A 23,351-nucleotide genomic window follows, 5' to 3' on the forward strand; every position below is an offset into this window, starting at 1 on the left:
TAGGTACATATTTGCTGTGGTTTAATCCTGATTAAGATTTATATTCTAATCCAGCACTACTTATCTTCACTATTCATAGCACCTGCACTATTCATAACCCAGTGCTTCCATTGATTTTGGTTTGATTGCCTGGGCTGGGTCAGAGCCTGCAAACCCCTACAGCCACCTGAAACCAGCCTGTTTTGCAGGAGGAAGCAACACAAGCTCCTGTTGTGCAGCATGGTCAAACCCTAAAGGTCAATACCAACCACTTTTTCTCCATGCCAGTGCTTCCACGACTTCTCCATAACTGGTTCCTATTTAACATTGTGCATTGAAAATAACCACTGTTGGCTCTGCCTGGATGAGAGATCCTCGTTCTTTGTAGATTGCTGCAGTGCCACATCATTCAGTTTAGCTCAAGTACGAGACGATGCCATTGCAACGTGGTCCTAAGAAGGCCAGAGGATCATTCTGGAAGTCTAGTTATCCTCTGATGACAGTGTGGCAAAAAGACCCGTAAGTTTGGAAGGAGCACCTGAAAACATCTATGTAAGACTAGTCTCAAAAATCTTCAAGAAGAGAAGCCCAAGCGGTGAAAGCATCAAAACCACAAGACATCTCCTGCAAGGTAAAAATCTCTGACTGTAAACCAGAAACTCCCCAGCTACACACCACCACTGCAAGGAGGCACTTGGTAGCTGCCATCACCCTCAGCAACAAACCCAGTGTAAAATCCAGGAGGTTTTTCAGCTAAAACAGTGTCATTTTTAGGCATGGATTAGGGATGACCATGGGAATGGAGTAGCATGAATAGACTACACTGACAGATCAAAGTGTTTCAGGGGGTCATTTTGGAGCCGCAGTTGAAGCATTTGAGCCCTGAGTCAAGCATGGGAGGAAAGCATCAAGAAAGGGAAGCATTTTGCTAATTGCATGGTAGCAGTTACTGAGCAGTCAAATGCATGAAACAAAGCAACATGGCGAATATCCTTAGGGTGCTCATCATGATGCACAAAACAGGGTTTTTTTTAATTCATTCCAGTAATAAAACATTATGGTGTGTTTCAATGCCTTCACAGAACCATTTTGAATTACTCTGGATGGCAGGATGATTCAGAATTCCAAGAAACTGAAACAAGAGGACAGAGAGAGAGCATGGGAAAAGGACTGGTTTTGGAGTAGAATATTTGGAGTAGAATGGGCAAAAATTTCTCTGGGAACAGGGAAGAAGGCTGACAGACACGCTCAGTGTTCAGTCTTGTCCTCACTCTGCCACATGCTCTCCCTGTAGACAAAGACATTGCAAACAACCCAATTCCACCATGAAATCCCATCTCCCGGTGCCAACCAGCACTTTGGATACACTAGCTATGCCCATCACATTAGGCTAAAATAGAACAGTAACCACCTCACAAGCCTCCATCACATCAACTCCAACAGTTATCCTGCCAGGAATAGGTTAACTGAAGCTGAATCAGTTTTGCTCACATGGATGATTATGAAGATACTAGCACTGCTTACCTCATACACTGGGAGAAAAAAGGTATCCATGTACAGTGAAACCAGAGCACCTGCTGCAAACATCAGCTGTCACCACTGCTCTGTCAGCATCCCACTTGCATGGATTCCTAAGTCCAACAGTGCTTTCCAGAAAGTTGTAAAACAGTGATGAGGTCTCATGTTTTTTCTCTACATTGTGCTGTAAATGCAGAGAAGCCAGAGCAGAGGCAGCTCATCCACTTGTGCTGGACACGTGCCTTGACACCACTAGAATAAATTGAATTGAGGAGCACACTGAGCTGAAAGTGGTTTTTATTATTGTACTGGCAACCTAGGAACACTTCTGCATGGGGGATCAACAGCACAGGCAAGTTCTTCCATGGTGTGTAATAATACAACTCCTCTAGCACCTCAAACAGGAGCTCTGAAAAACACCCACCACTTTATCCAGAGCCATGCAGCACCAGGATGGATGCAGAGGCACTGGAACAAACCTGCCACAGCTCGGGAACGTTGGTACCACCACACGTGCCCATCACCCAGCAAGGTGCACCCTCAGTTACAGTGTCCTCTCTCCACATTGGACTGTCACAGGGTAGCCATAGGAAGGATTGGCACCTGGTTTGCTCCATTTCACCTTCCAGAACAGCTTCCAGGGAAAACAATCACTTAAAATTGAAAAAGGGGCTTTTACACAGGTGAGTACCTTGGCTGTGCACAAAGCAGACAAGCCCAAAAAGGGCACACACGTTTTGCTCTTTCCTCCCTAGATTTCTACTGATTTCAGTCTCTATTTTATAAAAAAAAATATAAACCAAATGATAAAGAACAACTCAGATAATTCTAGTTCTGATACACGAAGACACGCTTTATTTATTTTGTATGTTTTAATCATATAGGGAGATATATCACGTGAAACAAGCATTTTCCTCACTAGCTACTAGTGTTTAAAGTTAGCAAAACAGAAGCCTCTGAATATTTATTCAGGTGAACTCATGTATGTAATGGAGTTGCCTTCAGCAACTCTCCCTCGCTCCTGGGCCTCCTGTGACTACACTGCCTACATTTATCTTTCTCTGATGATCCCAGCTGGGCAGGATTTTAAAACTTTAAACTAGAAAGCCTTGAAGCTCACATTATACACAGTGCTAACAGCCCAAACAAAGAGGCGAGAGCAGCAAGCATTTTATTGTAATACTGGTATTTTCCAAGCTCTTATCGAACAAAGCATTTAATCTAATGTATTACACTTAATGAAGAGTCAGGAACTTGTTCTGCAAATAACAGATCAGATATAATTGGAATTTGCTCTGCACCACTAGCCTACATATATCAATAAAAACAATAACCACATTGGATTTTGGGCTCACTTCATTTGCATTTCTTAATTTAGTGTTTAACTAATTTAACAATAGTAATGATTTAATTCAAATTAAAATCTAAAGAAAATAATTTTAAAAAGCCATTCAAGATTTCATTAAGTTCCATCTAAATTAATATTAGCTTTCTTTACATTTTCAGTAAATGATTTTTTTTCTCTCAGCACTGGAACAAACATGAAGTTTCCTCTGTGCAATCAAGCTTTAGACAAGCCTTGTTAGATTTATTGGTATTATTTCAAGCAATTAATTAATATACATTAGAGTTATTTAGAGGAAAAGCACAAAAATGGCAGGAAAATGGATGAAGCTGTTTTTAAAACACTGCATTTAACTTAGATAATTGTTCTTTGAGCCTTTTATGTGGAGCTCTTAGGTATACACCATCCATTAAATCATTTTTTCCATACACTTGTGGCATTACTCCTAAGCATCAGACACAGATGAGTTATCCAAGCCACAAGATATTTTCTGCCTCTCCACGTGCAGCAGTCACTTGCATGAGTGACTACTCAGAGAAAATATTCCTTTCAGAAAAATGTCAGTTATAATAACAAAAAGGTTTCTGTAAATCTCTAGTTTTGCCTCCCATCCTCTACAGAAAAGTTATTTGTATGATATAGGCATTACTATAGGCATTATTATATACATACACACACACACACATATATATAGTGTATAATTAGCCATTTTTATATATAAAATTTCCTTGTTTTGCAAGCACAATACAGCACATCCTACCTCAGCCCTCAAGACACTTTTGGTTTTGTAGTCTCATGGATTGTCCAGCTGATTTGGGGAATCTGGACGTGCCATCATGTCAGACAGTGAGGATGTAGGGAGGAGGTAGAAGCAAGAAGTCAAACTGAGGCCACTCTCAACTGGAACTGCTCACTCCAAAAAAGTTTAGTCCCTTGGTTGAAGCAAAGAAAGGTGAAATGGCCAGGCCTCTCAGGAGCTGTCAAGCTCATTCTCAAGCATATAACAGGGACTGGAAATCAGGGTAATAATCCTGCACTCTCCTGGTTCTCATGATTATTCATGCAAATGGCAACACTGAAATCAACAGGAATGCCCTTGCAGTGATTACTCTCTTAAGTAACAGCCTAGATAACACCCAAAATTGGCACTGACCTGAACTGCAGCTCAGAGCAGCTACTGTATTTTATAGAATTTAATACCCTTGAGTAATGAATAAAAAAGGAATTTAAAGCACAAAAATGTACTAGGAGTCACTAAGTCCTGATTACTTGCAATTTACTTATGAACACAATTCCACCTTTTCAAATAGATATGCCAACAATTTCTTATTCTAACGTGTCACACTTAAAAACAATGGCTTTTGATGTTCACCTCCATTTCAGTGAGCACCAGGCCTTTATGTTTACAAAATTAAGTACCCAATATGAGCTTTGTATCACTTTCTCTGCAGCAAAACTGTTCATTTGCAGGTAAACTTAAGTCATTTAACTAGAAGTGCACTTAATTTGAAGAGATTACTCAAGCAGCTCTTCACTTGTACATTTGTATTACCATCATAATTAGAACCACTTCAAAATAACAAAAAGTTCATTTTTGACCAGCATAAACACAGAAAAAAAGATCAAGAGCACCTTGAGTGAAGAGAGTTAATGCTTTTGAAAATATCCTTCAAAATCCCTCCAGCTCTCTGACCAGTGACCACTTTCATTCCAATTCTACCCACAGGGCTGCTGCTACACAGGCTAATATATGACATTATTTTCTGCTGTTTTGTGTGTTTTAAGTTGGCCACCAAGAGAACTGAAATATTTTGCTGACCTGTAACAATGCTGAGCACCCTCCGGCTTTCTTGAGGTGTACACATGGAAATGTCTCTGTGCACATAAATACTGACATCTACCCTGTTTGGTAACAGATACCAGCAATGGAGAGGGAAGGAACTGAGGGATCCGGTCCTGGAAACAGAGAGGGCAGCCAATGATGTGCTGGAATAGAACCCCCAGGAGCCTTCCCTTCAGCACATGGATACCTCTAGGATACAAAGCCCTCTACCAACAAAGCCCATATTTGAAATGTAATTAAAGTGATATCAGCCTGTTGAAAACAAGACATAAGAACACTCTGAAGAAAGCTGCTAAATGTTGGAGTACATTGGCTAGATAGGCAAGCACACTGAAACTTTGGCTACCAACTTTAGGCTGGCAAAATTGAACATATTTACAAGTCACTTCATTTGTTGTCCAAAATAATACTGATATTTGATCCTACTTCTATAATGAGTACACATTGTTTAGTATCATTACCTTTGGTAGTATTGCTGATTTCTACAAAGAAAGAATCCAAAATTATGTGTCTGTGCACACTGAACACCTTCTGGTGGGATTTTTCCGACAGAGCATTCACAGAATCACAGAACACATAAAGTTGGAAGGACCCACTGGAGGTCATCCAGTCCAACCCCTCTGTCAAACACGTTACTCAGGATTGTATCCGGATGGATTTTGAATATCTCCAGTAAGGGAGACTCCACAGCCTCTCTGGACAACCTGTTCCAGTGCTCAGTCACCCTCAGAGTAGGCAAATTCAGGCAGAACTTCCTGTACATCATCTTCAGCTTGTCGCAGAAGAACCTGGCTCCATCCTCTGACACCCTCCCTTCAGACACTTGCACACATTGATGAGGTCCCCTCTCATTTTTCTCTTCTCGAGGCTGAACAGGCCCAACTCTTCATAAAAGAGTCTGGCAGCTCACTCAAATTCCTATGCAGCCATTCCTTTCACTTGGTGTTACTGCAAAAGTGGAAGTAGAAAAGCCCACAGATTTATATTTGATAAAGATGCAGCTGATTTCTACAAATGGGAGTTAATTGAACTTTCATCCACCAGAACTTCTGAAAATGTATCATAAATATGCATTTCAGAAGACTCCACCGAGATAGGCACAACCAGAGGTGAAACATTAAGAGCTAAGCCACACTTTAGGAACATTTCAGACAAAGATTGACAAGTGCAGTTATCTGCAGTAAAGGTATCCTCTAAAGAGCTAATTCACTTTGAGACACTATGAAAAATAAAACCATCACGAGCCCACCCTTTGCTTGTATGTATATACATACTTCTATTTTTAATTTCAAATTGCCAGCTTTCAGGGATTTCTTGACATTTTGTATTAAGCTTCAGATATTGTCAAAAGGAATACAAATACTTTAAAACCAACAGAAGTGGTAGAGAAGTGGCCATTTTTAAACTCACTTTCTACTTGAATAGTAATTGATGTACAATGCTCAGCAGGTACTCCTGAGTTTAGTTTTACTTTGTCTGATGCTGTACAATCACTCTAATTGCAGCCAGAAAAAGACAACTTCAGATTCAAGCAAACTTTCTTTGTGTTCTTTCATCCATTCTCTATATTTTCCAACTAGGAAAGTTACAGCGCTGACAAGCTGAAGGTCACTGCAAGACTCTGTCAAGTCCAGCCTTTTGAACATCAAAGAGAAAAATTATATCACTGTCCAGAAGCTGGGATCGGGAATTTCATGTCACCTACTATATCATTAAGGGACTTAATTCTACAGATGCTCTAATCTCACTCTTCCACACATCCGATTTTTCTTCTTTGGGTCAGTCCTGACACTGATCCCAAACTCCAGCCTACAAGCACAAAGCAAACACATTTCTGTTCTTACTCACCTCAGAGAGAGAACTTGAGAAGTACACACTGCACTTGAAGCTTATTTTTCATGAACTCCCATCCTTCCCCACCCTTTACACTTGGACTAAACTGACATTGTGAAAGCCTTGGGGCTGAGACCTGTCATTTTACATGCACCGTGCACACCTTTGCTAGTGCATAAATTAGACACCATGAACTGGTTAAATAACATTATAGTTTAAAGAATACCCTTCGTGTGTGTTCTTGAAAATCACGGGCCAGAAATAATAAAAAAAAAAAAGTTTCCCAAATTAATTCTTCATGTTCAAAGAGAATTAAAATTTATACAAGTAGAAAGCAGAATCACCCTTGTCCACAGTTGTGTGAACTTTTACTTGGGTTTTACTTAAACAAGAAATGTGGGAGGTGGTTGGTAATTTTTTTCTTGAGATAATTTGAGTAAGCACTGAGTAGACGTCCTCTGGAAGTCAAAGCCTGGATGGAAGCAAAGCCTTAGATATTTAAAATTGTTTTAAAAGTTTAAGCAATAATCTTTTTTAAAATAAGGCAAAATTGCCTTGCCTAATTTTATGCCACAAAGAATCACAGCTAAAAATCACTGTATTTGCAGGCAAGTAGAGTAGGTAGGGAAAGAATGACCTCTCAAATAGAACCCCTGTTAACATTCACATCCTCAAGTGTGGATTGATGCAAGGGAAAGCACTGAGACAGTGCTCAGAAGTGATGCATAACCTGAGATGCGTAAAAGAAGCTGTATTACCTTAAACCAGAGAAAAGGAAAGACAGCTGGAGGGACTAGGGAATCTTGGGAGAGCTCATTAGAGTTCACTAACAGGCTTGTCAAATTTGAACAACTAAAATGAAAATACAGAAAGACACAGAAAGAAAGATATAAAGTACTAAATATGCAGCACTTCACTAAGTGTCAACTAAGGTAAATGTAATATTTTACAAGCAGAATCATAGTGAAAACAGGTCATCACCTACAGTGATACAACAGCTGCTATAGGGATAAATGATTAATACACAGCAATGTGTATGTAGCTGTGAATCAGATGAACTTCCTAGCAATGGCATTTCTTAAGGATTCCCATGTGTCCAAGATGGAATGGACCACTCTCATCTTTTGAACTCACCTTTCTATTACATAAATAGATCTCTTTAGACCAGAGCACCTGGTTTTAGGGAGAAAAAAAATAAATCTTGTTCTTAAAACAGCCAGTGCTAAAGAATTCACTACACCACTGTCAATTGCTGCACTGTTTGATTTCAGTTTCTGTTAAAAATCTGCACCTTGCTTGTCATTTGAGGCTTGCCTGCTTTCAGCTTCCAGTTATTGAACCATAATGTTTCTGTCTGTAAGGCTCAGGAGTCCTATACTATCAAGTTTCCTTTCCCCAAGAAGGTACTTATAGACTGCAGTCATGTCATTCCCTTGCTAATCTAATTGGATTTAAAACTGTAGATCAGTCTCAAAAAACAAGCAATAAAAGGAGATTTAGTAGATAGCCCAACTGATCTCCAAGTCCCCAGCTTCCAGAGATCCACAAAGCTCTAACAAAACCAGCAAACTGACAGCTTGATTATTTTTCTGAATTCTGCTTCAACAGTATATCCACTGACACAGTCATAAACAATCTCTCCTAACATCAGGGCACAGGAATTGAACCATTTACATACTTGGTCTTTTGCTGACCAAACATTAAAAGCAATTGTTCAAGCAATGACAACATTTTATCATCGTGTCAGAAAAGAAAGACAGATAGTACCCTTTCCAATCTTTTTATTAACTCTTCAGATTTTCTGTCTTCATTGTGTTTCCTGTATATGTATGACAACAATAAAACAAAATAAAAGAAAGACAATAGCCACTGCATGAAAAATTCTAGAGCACGTAAGCAGTTTCCTTATGGCACATGAGGTCATTTCCTTCAGAGACATTTTATCTAATCCTTTAAAAAATTAGTTAAACTAATACTTTATCCTCCTGAGCCAAGTAACAATAAAAAAGCCCTTTTTTGTAAAATACTTGGTCAGGGAATTGGTAATGAGTTAACCAACCTTTTACTCCAGATCACTGGCTTAAAACCAAGCCTTGCTTGATCGTGCCTAGAAGGCTCAGCTACGTGATAAAAGTCTGATGCTCTGTGGAAAATAAGAGGGCACACAGTCAAGTTCTTGGCAAGGTATTGCCCGTCTCACACTGGCACTCTTATCAGCCAGAAGTTTCATCAGAAAATACAAATATCCTCTGCAGCAGAATGACTGGCTTATCTGGGAGGAAGATCCTGCCTCTGATGAATTTCAAAGTACTTCTTGAGCCAACACTCCTCCCTCAAAAATATAGATTTAAGATCTGATGGCAAGGCATATCTATGGTCTGTTTGCACTGCACACCAAACAGTACACTCTGCCTCACATCTATTCACATTCCAATCCGACTGTTACCACTATTCACCATTGTTTCAAACAAAAAACTTCAACCTCCCATCAGGGGCACTGTCCTCTAATCATTTTTAAACTGTTTTCACTCACTTGCTGAAGCAAAAGGCCCCTAACAAAGCCTTCGCCCTCGTGCTGCTGAAACACCATCAGCACTCTTGGCAGCAAACAGCAAGAGACAAGCACGAAGCCAACACAACATTTTAGTATTGATCTCTCTAAGAAATTTAAGTCCCGCAGGGCATAAACATCAATTTAATCTGTATGCAGCTACAAAATGGCCTCACTCCCAATGTTCCTCATTTCAGCCAAAACAACTGGAGAAGAAACATGCTTAGCAGGGAAGGCAAAAGCGACTGACAGAACACATATTCCCATGTTCCCAATAATTCCTAAGAGTTTTGGAGACTACAATCATAAAATCCAGTCAGCCAAAGACAACCACCAACAGAAAAACCTGTCTCACAGTCTGACACAAAAGCATCCCTGGATCATCCTGAGGACCAGTGGCATCCAGCCTGGCCAAACTGGAGAGACACTTCATCCTCCGATGTGCCCACACTTTGCTGTGAAGTGACAGCCTCACATCTTGCCTTCAGGTTTCTGTGCCTCCACGTGACAACATGAAGGATGAAACACAACTGCTCCATGTTGTACTAATTGATATTCTGGAACAGGTCACTCAGGGAAGCCGTGGAGTCACCATTCCTGGAAGTGTTCAAAAAACAAGTAGACATGGCACTTCGTGACATGTTTAGTGGGCGTGGGCGTATTAGGTCAAATTTTGGACTTGGTGATCTTGGAGGTCTTTTCCAACCTCAGTAATTCCATGATTCTATTTTCTGAACTCTCCTCACACCATCAGACTGCCTTCCCTGCTTATAAAGAGCCACACATTACTGCTAACTTCAGCCTGCTGAAAAGAGCATCGGAAGAAAACACCACCTGAAGAAAAGGGAAATTTTTCACTTTGGAGTTTACCCTCATGTAATCTTAGACTGAATTCTTCAGACACAGAAGTCCCCCCACTAATCACTGAGAAATCAGACCCAGCATGCACTGGTATTCCCCTTTTCTTTTCCAAGCACTGCAGGATTGCTGTTTTGTTCAAGAATGCACCTCACTGAAAAAAACTGGCTCATTCTTACACCAGTGCAAAGCCAAGGCATGTCTGTGTCACCCCAGCCAGTACTTAAGCCCCAAGTACGGTCAGTACAATTCAGGGCACCAACATTATTTGCTAGTGATGGATTTATGTATGTAAGAAACTATAAACTACACAATAATCACAGACACGGGGTTTTACGGGCAAAGCCCGACTTGTAAAATGCGACACCTTCTATCCACCTGCCCGTGCTGATGAGAGTTACGTGGCAGAATAAGATTCCTAAAGGTATAAATGTGACAAAACAACACATTGGGCAACTGGAGTACTATGAAATCACCGACAGGCACAACAACATGAAGGCAGAAAGCCCTGTCCAAAGTTTACAGCTTCAACAGAGGCTCCATCACAGATAATCAGTCTTCCTACAAGGCAGAATTTATTATTTGCTGTTGCAGTCCCACAAAGGCTTATTTAACACAATTTTAACACACACCTGACTCAGTATGTATGGATTTAGGGCTCAGATTACCAATGACATGAAGGTTTCTACACTGTATGCCAGCATATAATTTAAATATCTATTGATTACATGTGTGATCAACACCAGAACCCCTACATGTGTGCTCTTTTCCTTCCACATACATAGCATACATCATGACAGTAGTTACTTCATCTGTTAGTAGGCAGGGGAATAGATTTTGCTCCCAAAAATAATCAGGTTTTTAGTCTTCACCAGGACAGATTCACAAGGTCCAAGCAAGGACCACTGCAACATTCTCTAGTCAGTCAATTTTAGGGTGAACTTTAGGATTGCTTGGTCAGGAATAGAAGCAACTCTGAAGTGATTGTCAAGATTATTAAAGTATATACTGCCAGATCAGTCTATACCACTGACAGCTTTATGGCTGCTGTGATCACCTGTGTCACTGAGCTGCAGACACTGTCATTTCTCTACAAAGTTACCATGGTTTTGACTTCAGAGAGTCCCCAAACCATGCAGCAAGCATGGCTGTATGTCCAGCCTCTAAACTCCTGTTGAAAGTTCAGCTTTCAAAGGGGGATGGCTGCAAGAGTAAAAGGAAGTGACAAAACAGAAGGGGTTTGTGATACCATCAAAATTCAGGAAAATAAAGGCAGAACAGCAAAACTTCACCTTATCTGCATGAATCTCTGAATGGGAGGATGTAAACAACAGGGACAGACCAAACTTCACTTGTTTGTTTCTAGATTCAACACTCAGTCCACCTCTTAAGCACATAAGCAAAACAGGATACAGGGTGTTACTGAATGATTTCCCCTGGAATCTGATTGAGAAAGATTAGAGCAATTAGAACAGAGTGACACACACTTTTAAAAGCCCTAAATCACAATTAATGTAAGGTTTAACCTTTCTACTAAGGATCATCTGGTGACTCTGTGCCATTTTCAAAACAAGGCTGACACACACATCCCAGCCTCAAAGACAAGATTCATCAGACAGAATCCCCTGCCCTCTACTGGCACCAGGGCCACACTGAAACCTGAGCTCAGGCCCGCAGGCAGCACAAACAGCACCTGAAGAGCTGTTTCAAGGGGTATTTTAAACTATTATTTGTAATTTACATAAGATCTATAATGTACCAGACCCATCCAACTGGGACCAAAACCTCACCTATGAAAGGCTCTTTCAGCATCATTGCACTTCTTCCCACAGCACTAGTGAGACTGAGGATTCAAAATACTGCTCCTGGCAAGATAATACATTCATTAACTGAAAGTAAATTCTAAGGGATTATCTAATGTTTGTCCTGTTCACAGTGCATAACCAAGAACTCTACATGGCAAATTTTTATTTATTTATTTTTACAAAAATTCTCTCTCACGTACGCTGTTGCTTTTCTGATTACAGTCATCCAAACTGCATTTGGCCCAAGAACAGAGAGGCAGGTTCACAGCTGCCAAAATCATTTTTCCAGCACCTTGGTGCCAGAGCTGGGGAAATTCTTAGCCAGGTTTCTGACTCATATGCACCACACAAATCTCGAGGCACCACAGCAAGGCATTTGTTGTGACTGACCATGTCACGCACATGTCTGTTACAGATCACTTTAATAGGTGTCATCACATAACTTTCCAGATCTTGTGAGAAGTTATTACTGTGTTCTCTCACTGGTCTAAACAAGAGCAACAAAAAAAAAAAAAATCCAAGATTTACACTCCTGTGATTATATTTCTGAATGTAAATCAGCTTGATTCCGGGAAATATCAAAGTAAATTCCCCATGTAGACAAGGCCTAAAAGGAATTGAACAAACACAAGGGTCCTGACTGTGTATTTTATCCAAAAAGTAAATAAGCTTTTAAATCACATTAAAAGGGAAAAAAACCAGCCTGAAAAACAGCAGCTATTAAACAAGAGAAAGTCTGGCAATGCCGGAGTAATTCCCACAATGCTCGTCCATACCCTGAAACACATTCTGAACACACCCTGTTTTCAGAGCTGTCACACAACAAATGCAGATGTGAGCCTGCCATCACTACACAGATAACAGAGTATGACATTTAAATAATACCACTAAGGAGAAGTGGGAGATGCACACAGCCTACACTATGTACAGCAGTTCTTTTTTAAAGCAACTCATCTGTTAAGTTACCAAATAGCTAAAAAACCCTAGGGATGCAGCAAAACAAAAGTATAAACTATTCCAACAAATCTGCAGGAACATAATCCAATCACACTTATCTCCTTTTTACTGTAGGCATCTACAGCATTTTAAAGAAGTATTAATGAAGAGTTCTTAAAGCTTATTAAGCCACATCCTAAAACTAGTTAGATTTTTGGCTGTCCTTCTCAGCCTAAATGTATTTACAGATAATTTCTCCCCATTTGTTTCCATGTCAGTGTTGTCTGATATCTTAAATAGCTCTTCTCACACTCTAGTGCTTGTCCAACCCCTGACATTTACAGAGTGCAGAGGTGTCCTCTTCAGCCATGAGCTTTCTAGGCTATATAAGCCAAGATTTTGGCTCAGCAGAATCTAAGAATGAAGGATAAACAGGCATTTTAAACACAATCTATTTGAAACTCTACCTGTCTCCATAAATAACCTCCCCAAATAAATATAGTTTCAAGTATATAAGAAAATATATAACAGGAAAACCTTTACAGCGTAAATTTATGAGGTGGTGTTGTCAAGCCTTGTGATTTGTTCCAGTATCTCTATATTTTCTCAATTTCCAGCTCCTGGAGTTCTCTCTTAAAAATAAACAAAGAAAAAATTCTATCTTTCATGATTATTGATAAAAGCCTGGAGGTAGGAGTCAAGCAATGGCTTGTGAAGGAGGAGGTCAGGATGTAAATAAAAATAATACGATTTTTAAAAATGAAACATTGATTAAAAACCCTCCAGATGAATTAACTCAGTAATTTTAAGATGCCACTGGCTGACAGACTGACAGGAAACACCAATAAAACATCTTACAGACTTGACTGTATTCTTTTTGCAGAACTGTACACCTAGTAATGATCTGGTCCCACTTCTACAGGTAAAACACTGGCTGATTTTGTTGTTCCAATGTGCTAAAATCTATTCATAAAATAAATTCTAGGAAGCAGGGTCTATTCTTTTTTAAATCACAAGACAAGGAAAGGGCTTCTGCTTTATTAACAGAAAACTGAGGTAATGAGGTAAGTGACCAGCTTATGGAAGATCCAGGAACTGAACACGGATTTCAGATTTTCTGAGCTACAGTCTTGTGCTTTAGACAGAAGGCTGGTCTTCCTTTCTCTTAACAAGCTACCAAAGCCCAAACTCTTATTTAAAAATTCCCAGTGCAGCTTAGAAACAATGAGACAGCAAGAATACTTGAAAAAGAAGTCATCTCAAAGTTAAACCACCAGTTCCGCCAAAGTTAACATCTGCAAAACCTCGCACCCAACATACCATCAATAATTTTTCCAAGAGACTAATTGAGGATTCATAACAGTTTCTGTATCCATCAGGCAGGACAAGAGTCACAACACTGACATTACTGCAGGGGGCTCCCACCTTCGTGTTTGGTCTCCAGTGCCATTAGTTCTGCAGCTGCTCATCATACTTACAGACTTTATACCCCAGCTTTTCAGCGTGAATCCTCTTGGCCATGAACTGCCCTTCAATCAACGCTCGTATTTCCACTTCCTTTGGAAAGCCCGAAACCTGTATCAAAGAGGGAATGCATCAAGTTAACACCTTGCCAAGCTGGAGAGTGGTTAAAAACATAAGACAGATTTAAAGTTGATTATCCTTGTCTTCACCCTGAGATCTTCTTCCATCTAGGCCCCAGTTCTTCACCCATACACACAAGATGGACCTAAAGACTCACGACAGAGAACCCAACCCACATCCTTGGTGCTGTTGGCAAATCCATTAAACTTGAAATCGATGCACAACAGGAAGAGGTTCTATGGCAAGTTGTAAACCCTTCTCTGTGCATTTCCCAGCACCAAGGGCTGCTTAAGAATCAATATCTCAAAAATATAAAATTAAAGCAAGTAGATAAAATTCAGATGCATTAAGCAATGTCACAGAAGTTTAAATATATTTCTGCCTGCACTGAAGTGAAACCATGTAATCTTTTCATTAATTTAGCTAGTTTCTATATATAACATTTTTCCTGTCCTTTTGTCAACCAGAATATGAGAAAGGCAACAGAAGCAGGAAAATATTGAACTACAAACAAATGCAAGGAATATTTCACAAGAAGTTGAGGTTTTCCATGCACTAAAGTAAGTGCCTACATCTGTATAACAGCTAGAAGTGATTAAGCATTCATTTAATGGCAAACACTTATGAGACTAGTGTTACACTGCAAACACAAGAGATTGTATCAATCTCTGTTCACCTACGTGAGGTCTAATCAACTGGGAGTCATGGTTGATCAAAGACATCTCTTGAGTCGCAGTATCACCCAGAAAGTCAGACATTAAACAACACCCATTCCACAAAACAAAGAAAAAACCAAACCAAACCAAAACAAAAGAATTTTCCATAACTGAATTACTGAATTTCTTTTTTATTCCACTTGGATTTGAGCCTGTGTTTACTTGCATACGACTGTGTAGCTTGTAGGTTACTCCAAGACACGCAGGACAGCAAAATGATGTCTTTAGTTTACATACACATTTAGAGCAAGATAAAAGAGAAAATATTATAGCCCAAAGTTTCAACACATTCTTATCTGTGCTTCACGAAATTTAGAAGACAAGGACTGAGACATGTACGTGTACTAAGCTCTCAGTAAGCTTAAAGTTAATCCTGTTTCAAAGACAGTGTTGGTTTCAGTAAATCCATGTTTTCCAGTAAAGAAAATATTTCATAAAAAAGATACCATTTAAGTTCTAGTTCAGACATTGCACTGTAGATACTCTTAAGCTACAGACCAAATACTTCCTTATAAATATCATCCCAGGGACTTGCATCAATAACTGGCAACAAGTATCTCGGACAGAAGGGGGGGGGAAGATAATGGCAAAGATTTGTAACCTTGACATCTCTCCTTCAAGGTTTGAGACATTAAATAGATTATTACTACCTTTTGGTTGTCTCTGTTGAATCTGTGAATCCCAACTGCTTCAGGAGTAATTTCCATCACATCAAAGTAGAAACCTGCACCAAGGGACATGAAAGAGTGTCATGTTTGCTCCCAGCCCGAAGTTGGAATATTATTTCTGCACACAGCTAAAGTGAAAGTAAGTGTTTATCATGGATTTGGACATTTGAATCACCACAGAATCTGTGATTCTTTCAGTTTACAAAACATGGGTCCTTCAGCATGTCTGGCTCTAGGCATCCCAAAAGTGTAATAAACACCAAGCCCACAAAAGAGGACACATCCACCAGAACATGCACACATGCAAGTAACACAGATAATACATCACACATACTAGAAATATTCTGAGTAGGTCACATGCAAGGGTGAAAGAAGGGAAAAAACCACACAGAAAAAATGGCAAGTTAATAAGAAGAGTACAGGAATGTTAGAACACTTCATACACTGGATTAGATTTCATGAGCTTATTAGAGAACATCAGATATTTTAAGTCATGAAGCAGAGCTGGTCTCTGAATAGTTTTGATGAGATCTGAAGAAATGCAGCAATGCTTTGTAGAAAAAACTGTGAGAGAGATTTCTTTTGTGTTAATGGCAAGAAGGGTTGATAAGAAAAGATATTCAAGAGAGGACACAAAAAAAAATGAGGACAGAAAAACTGAAGAGAACAGCTAAGAAACTAAAGAGAGTTTCTAAGATGCAAACCTTGGAACAAGACTGTGCTGCCCTACGAGCTCTCCGATTATGAGGCAAAAAACCCCCCAAAAATAATTCTGTGCCTTAGCACACATAACCTTTTTGTCTAAACATTCTGGAAACTTGCCAGTAAGCAACACTGTGTGTGTTAAAGATCTGCAGGCCCTGTCAAGGGATGTATATCCCAAAATTTCCTTTCTGACCCCCAAACCTCTGCAGAGGCATCTCCTCACCCAGCAGGGAGTGCGGGGAACAAGGGATAAAAGGGTGGGTGCATAACCAGTTACACCTTAGCTCTGATTCCCCCAGGCACTCAAATTATGGAGATTGCTGAATTTTTGCATATATACTCAGGGGTTATTCTATCATACAGGTTATTGGGGATGACTTCCATGAAACACCCATTCTATAGAGGATTTAGAGAGGATCCAAGTGAAAATACTATAGCACATATTTTAAAACGTTAAGGCCCTGTCCTGGTATCCTTGATATCAGCAACAATATTTTCATCAACTTGCAATTTTTTTTAATACTGTCTAAATTGGCTGACTTTGGGGTTTTAGAATAATTTCTTCCCATTTTCTAAAACACCTGAATTGATTTGTCTTCTAGTGAAAAGAGATTCCTGGTCATTTTAAAACCCCACAGAGATTGGATTTGACAGACAACATAACAGAGCTTCTAAAAATGAAAAATCTAATCACACAGTGTCAAGAGGCTGTACCATAAATTCACTCTTCTAAGGAGTGAAAATCTTCTATAGCTAAAACATCTACATTTAAAAACTTTACTACCTACAATTTTTACATTAATTTTACTCATATCAATTCACACCTAGGATGATGGCAATGATTTCAAATCCTGCTCTGCAATGGTTAATTTTAATCTTGATTACACATATGCTCACCTTTCAATAGCTTATTCCAGAGCTATATAATAGACTTGTAAAATGTTAAACTGTAGGAAAGAAAATAATGTAAAACTTCAAATCCATGAGTTTATTAGTATTTTAAAAATATTTCCATTATCATAATTTTGTTTCATTTCATTCCCTTACCAAAACAAGGGGAAAAACAGGGATAAAATGACTCTGTGACATACACTGGGGAAAATTCAGGGAATCTGGGTATCCCTTGACATCACTGCTTTGTCAATATGCACAAAATTCTAGAGTTATGACTGAGAAAGAAATAACATGGAGCTACTTAATTCACTTGGTTTGAGTCTTCAGAAAAAGAAACTAACTTTAAAGAAAGCCTCATTCAGAAATTACTAGTTTTAAACATTCTACAGCTAAGATGTTACTAACACCCTTTCAATGACCAAAAAAATTCCATAAATACAATTTTCTTATTTAGTAAATATTGAAGGAAAACACTATTATGACATTTAGGCTGTCAATACGGCATTTCTAAGTACACATTACGAATTTCCCTTGCTCTAGTCAGCTTAATTCTTGGCCTTCATCATCAGTAAAAAGTAGGTACAACACCACTCAAGTATGTGTCTAAGCAAACCCTCAAACTCCCAGCCTTGCTAAGGTTCATACCCAAGTTTCCATTGTTTCCAGCAACAGTTGATGATAAGGCTTTGGAGAATTCATCCCAGGAGCCTGAAGCACAGTCACCTCTGATCCTCTCTCTCATCAGAGAACCATTCTTAAAACTGAAACACACAAACATACCGTATGTATTTTCCAAAACATTTGGCTCCAGATTTTTAAAGCATTTTGTTCCTTTACTCGATACTGGTGTTCAGATTATCACCTGAATAAAGGTGGCCAAGTTAAAAGATACAATCACTTCATTATGGAAAGAGAGGGAGAAAATGAGATAAGAGAGAAAACAAATATTATGAGACATGTTGAGGAACGCAGTGCAGAGATGCTGGTATACACATCTCCACTGAATGAGCTTAGATCCAGTCTGGCAGGTCATGCTAAACCCAGCCTAGCTCTGAACAGCTGAGACATCTCCTCGGAGAAGTACTCTGACACCAAGCTCAAAAGGTCACTCTGAGATGGCTCTGCAAGGAGCAGAAAGAGTGTCTCTACATTGCATTTATTGTTTCAGGAACATGGTACCAGCATGGAACCAGCTTGGATCCAACAAGACTTACGATATCTAGCTCTGTGCCAGGATCTGGCAAAGGGAGGGCACAACAGCTGCATCTGCAGCCTGTGGTCCAGAGCCAGTAAACAAACCATGCAGTAAAATATGCATCTCTTCAGTGTTTATGGTCTTTGCATCCTTTATACAGTCACTTTCCTTGTGAATATCACACTCCTGCAAAACACTGCAGCATTGGACTCATACCCAGGGGAAGGCAGTTTGAATACTCTCCAACACAGAGTTATCAGACAAACTCAGCAGAAGAGGCACAGAAATACCCAAAATGGGGGCAAGGAAATTATTGAACTTGCTCAGTAGCACCAGCTGAAGTTACTTGAGTTTTCTATATAAATACTCTGCCCGGTAGGTCAGGAACTCTTCTTTTACTGAGGGTCCTCCATTAACTCAAATATTCTAGAAATAAAGGGGCATCGGTGCAAAAAGGAAACTGTCAGGTCAGAAATTAGTAGACAGGAGGAACAGAAGCCATTAACTCAGCACTGCCAACTCCACCAAACCACATGTTAATTTGCAGTAAAGAACAGCAGTGTAACAATTATTCAGAAAAATGCTTCAATATCTCCTTTCCTGTTACAAGCAGGTTGTTTATATAGCTCTGCTACACAGAAAAAGTAGGGAACATATTCGGTAAAAGAGAAACTCAAATGTAAATTAAAAAACAAACAAATAAACAAAAATCCAAGACAAAACAAAACAAAAAAAACCTGCTAGGAAATCACACTATGAAAGTGAGTAACTTGCAATCAACATCATGCTTTTGAACTCAACTTCATGGACACTGTTCCCACTCTCATCTACTACTGCACAGGTAAGACTCAACACTACAGTTCAAAGGCAGACTTGATCTTTGTTGAAGTTTTGAGCTACAAGCATCTACAGTCCAGGGGATTTAGACACAAAATTTACCTGCGTATTACTGGAAAATATTTGCCTAAACACTATGACCTGGTTTGGAAGTTTTAGTCTGGAATACAGTGACTCAGTGAGGGCAAACATAGCTTCAGGGCACCTTTCCACCTACTTGACTGGAGAGGGGCCAAACAACTCCCAGATCACAGCAGCCAAGAGCTGCCACGAGGATCATTCTCTCAGCTGGGTTTCTTGAGATCTCACTATTTTCCTCATGCACAGCCTAACACATCCCTGAACAGCAATGATCATACTCCTCTCTGGAAGGGGAACCTTCACCTGCTCCATTTATGTCCCACCTGGACCACTAGAAGAGCACAGAAGTTACGCAGCCTGGTCAGGATTCACACATTTCACATTCCATTTCAGAAGATTTGTTATTCCTGCACATTAAATGTAGTACCTGAGATTCAGGGTGAACTGGCTCTACGTACACGCAAAAATAATTTCAGCTTTTTATTGCCATGAGAATTCATCCTCCACAACTCTGCAGTTTCAGTTACTCAAATTAAACAATAGGGATGCTATAACGTTGATGGAAATGTTTCAGCGGTAGATTGCAATGTACCGTAGAGAATGCTGAATGTTCTATTCATTATCATTTTGCAAAAGAAATAAAAAACACTAACACAGAGAAGGAAATATATGCTATTGATCCCAGATGTACCAAAAAAATAAACGGTATTACCATAAAAGTGCCATATAGGTTTGAGAATCAACAGGATTGCAGAGGATATGGCCTTCCAAGGCAGGAGTTGGCTCTTGGATCCACAGAAACAGTGTGTCACTTGTGCCAAGGCTAATCTGGAGGGGAAAAAAAAAAGTAATTGAAGCGTTATCACAATGTGCATGGAAAGCAATACAGAAATTAAATTAAAACCATTTGTTATTACCACTAATTGTTTTTAAATTACACATTAAGTCAATTGGATTCGTGTCGAAGCTAGCTCTGACTTAGGCTGTCATGCCAGTGAAATACCTACTAGATGGAGACTTAGGTTTTAATGGAGCATTAGTTAAAAACAGTCACAAGAGTTTACTTAAAATCTTTCAGGCAGCTTACAGATTGACAGAAATAAAACAAGTGTAAATCCAATAAACAGAAAATCAACACTAGCAGGTATATTTAACTGATAACCTACAACTATTTACATTTTTATGTATTTCAAGTATTAGAGGATATGGGCAGTTTTCAGGAGTATGTTTTCACTTACTGCAATATCTCCTTCTTGGAGTCTCATCCCTGCCAATGATGCTGAAAGCAAAAAAAAGCACCAGATAAAAAGGTAGTTCTTTGACTCAATTAAACCCATTATATGAGAGGTTGTAATATATTGGATTCACCATCCCAAAGTTCAATATAAATGGCAAATATGCTCCCGATGGCCTTGGCCTATACATCATAAAAGATGGGCAAAGCATTTGGGTGAGGGAGGGACTTTTAACAAAATCAAAATGCTCAAGACAACAGACTACAGAACTGCATAATTATCTAATGGTTTATGTATTCAGGTTTAAAATAGAGTGGACCCTTGATTAACAACACACTTTAAAGAAGAAACACTCCCACTTCCATCAGACTACTCACATATTTATTGGACTAAGCTGGATTTGAATCTCTAGAAGAAAAAACTGGACTTTTGGAAAATGCAGTTTACCCAACTCCCAGAATATGAATGTAAAATATATCATCATGAAGCCTCCATCTTGATTCAGACGTGCATATGTTGCTGTAATATGGGTATCTTATTTTCACAGTCTTGAGAAACAGAAAAATTTGCTCTACACTGAAACAATCTCCAGGATTAAAAAAACTGACCCTAAATTACCACCTTCCCTTGTACTGAGATCTATCAGTCTGACAAAAGGAGAGCTTTAACTCTCAGAGAAAGACAATGAGATCCATCTCCACCTTTTAGCTGGAAAAGATACAATGGATTTAATTCATATTTTCTAAGCTAAAATGTTGGCAGTTCATAGTAAGGATAGTTTCTTAGGGGCAGGCAAACAAAAACTGAAGCTATCAAGAGGCAAATGAATTCATCCCTGATTACTTGGTAAAAGAGACTTAATTTGTCATACACAGCTCATCCAAGACGTCTCCATCTCAGAAAAACCAGTGATGGAAGGGTGTTGGAAAGAAGAATTAATGCTGATAAACACAATATTCTTTCATTGTATAGGGAGCATCTAAGAATCAGTGAGATTGATTTGGAATTTTAGTACATACATAACCATATTCACTGAATTTTACACAGTTAATCATCTCACCTGGATTGTCTCCTGTAAATGCTACTATTTTACAGTCTGGGCTAAACCCATAACGCTGACTATAATATGGAGAAATGGTCCCCTAAGAAAAGAAAGAAAGAAAGAAAGAGAGGAGAAAATATTCAAAAAAATTGGAATGTATGACATAATGTGTTACAACATAGAACTGAAAAAAAAAATGAGCAGCTACAATAATAATTTTGTGCATTTCAGGTATAAATGAATATTTTTAAAAAATTTAACTCACTTTTTTTGTTGTTGTTGAGAACCATACAGAAATACTCCCAAGAGCAGATATTGACATAGGCTAGTAAATAGCAGCATTTTAGCTTGGGGTTTTCTCCAGTTATTCACATCAAGTAACATAAACACACCTACCTGTTTTGCACATATACATGAATATTAATACATAGAAATTAGAAATTCAATGCAAACATAAGAGGAAACACAACATCACATCACAACACAACATAAAATGCTGGAATATGACCCCTATTATTTTAGAGGTCAAGAACTGTGTTCTTTTAAGCCATACTTGACAGCCATAAAAGCCATAGAGAAAAACTAGGAGAAGAAAACTATATGTACAAGGACATCTATAACGATTTCTTATATCTTCCTCTCCTTTACAGATCAGCACTGAATGCAGAGGGATCAGGTGATGGGTATCTATGCTGTTTTACATCTGCTGGGTAGTAAGACTAAACTCATTTAGTCTAGGAGATGTGAGGCTTGATTTGATTTCACCATTATGCTACACAAACTGAGGAGCTTTAAATACCCCAGATTATTCACAAAGATTACCTCATTGACTCTACAAACTGTTTAAAACAAGCTCTCTGTAAAGAAATGCAAATATGGGGTTCTGTTTCTGCAGTAATAAACACCCGTGCACAGTTCTGCAGTGACCAGGTGCTTGTGGGCATGGGAGGGAACCCCAAAGATTCCAATCATTGGGGCATAAACCAAAAATTCTCTCATCATAGCCCAGGGCATGCAAGAATCCAAAGACATCAAAGCTGTGGTGGATGCCAGCTAATGATTTCCATGTATGCTCTGGCAGACACATTCACAACACACCTGGAAATATTAAATCAAGAAGCTTTGCTCTGAGGATAGCTGTGCATGCATTGTGTCTGTGTGCACACACAAATACACTCCAAGAAATGCTTTTAGCACAGCTCTCAGCACAAAGCCCCAGTTGTTGCTTCTAAGTCCTCTAGACAGGCACATACCAGGACTGAATGGGATGGTACAGGGCATCCTAGTCTCTCCTCTAATCCAGGTGCACAAGCATCAAGGCAGGACTTCGACCACACCTTTTCCCAAATCTGCAGCAAGTTCATACCAGAACCTACAAGACAGACCAAAACAGGAAGTGTACAGGATTAAACAAAAAGACAGCACTGTATCAGAAAACTCTGCCAGCAGAAAATTTACAGATTTATATTTTACACTCAAAGAGAATGGTTTCAGCTCTTCTAAGCATAAAGGATACTGATAATTCAGCCTCGGGAGAGCTTTCACCTGGAAAAGTAGCAGAAAATGCTTCCCTGATGCACAATGCACTAGACAATTCAGTTATTCCTAAATTAAGAGTTAAAAAAAAAATAATTATGTCTCCTCGTCAACTGCTCCTCAAATCATCCACCTTAGATAAAGACTTCACTGCAATTAACTAAAAATGATGCAGCACTGTGACTTGAAG

General features: G+C 39.1%; 1 protein-coding gene across 2 annotated transcripts in view; it reads right to left on the reverse strand.

Annotated features, from left to right (window-relative positions):
* The window catches only part of XYLB (xylulokinase), an 89,512-nt gene that overhangs the window by 44,039 nt on the left and 22,122 nt on the right, over positions 1 to 23,351 (reverse strand). For both annotated transcript variants that reach the window (XM_017826509.1, XM_017826508.1), the window contains exons 9-15: positions 22,879 to 22,997; positions 21,644 to 21,725; positions 20,587 to 20,627; positions 20,061 to 20,176; positions 17,881 to 17,996; positions 15,619 to 15,692; positions 14,147 to 14,243 (exon numbers count right to left, since the gene is read on the reverse strand). In XM_017826509.1, the coding sequence (XP_017681998.1) occupies positions 14,147 to 14,243; positions 15,619 to 15,692; positions 17,881 to 17,996; positions 20,061 to 20,176; positions 20,587 to 20,627; positions 21,644 to 21,725; positions 22,879 to 22,997 (645 nt within the window). The remainder of the gene's footprint in view (positions 1 to 14,146; positions 14,244 to 15,618; positions 15,693 to 17,880; positions 17,997 to 20,060; positions 20,177 to 20,586; positions 20,628 to 21,643; positions 21,726 to 22,878; positions 22,998 to 23,351) is intronic.

This window comes from Lepidothrix coronata, unplaced genomic scaffold, assembly GCF_001604755.1.
Source record: "Lepidothrix coronata isolate B3197 unplaced genomic scaffold, Lepidothrix_coronata-1.0 Scaffold128, whole genome shotgun sequence".
Taxonomy (NCBI): Eukaryota; Metazoa; Chordata; class Aves; order Passeriformes; family Pipridae; genus Lepidothrix; species Lepidothrix coronata.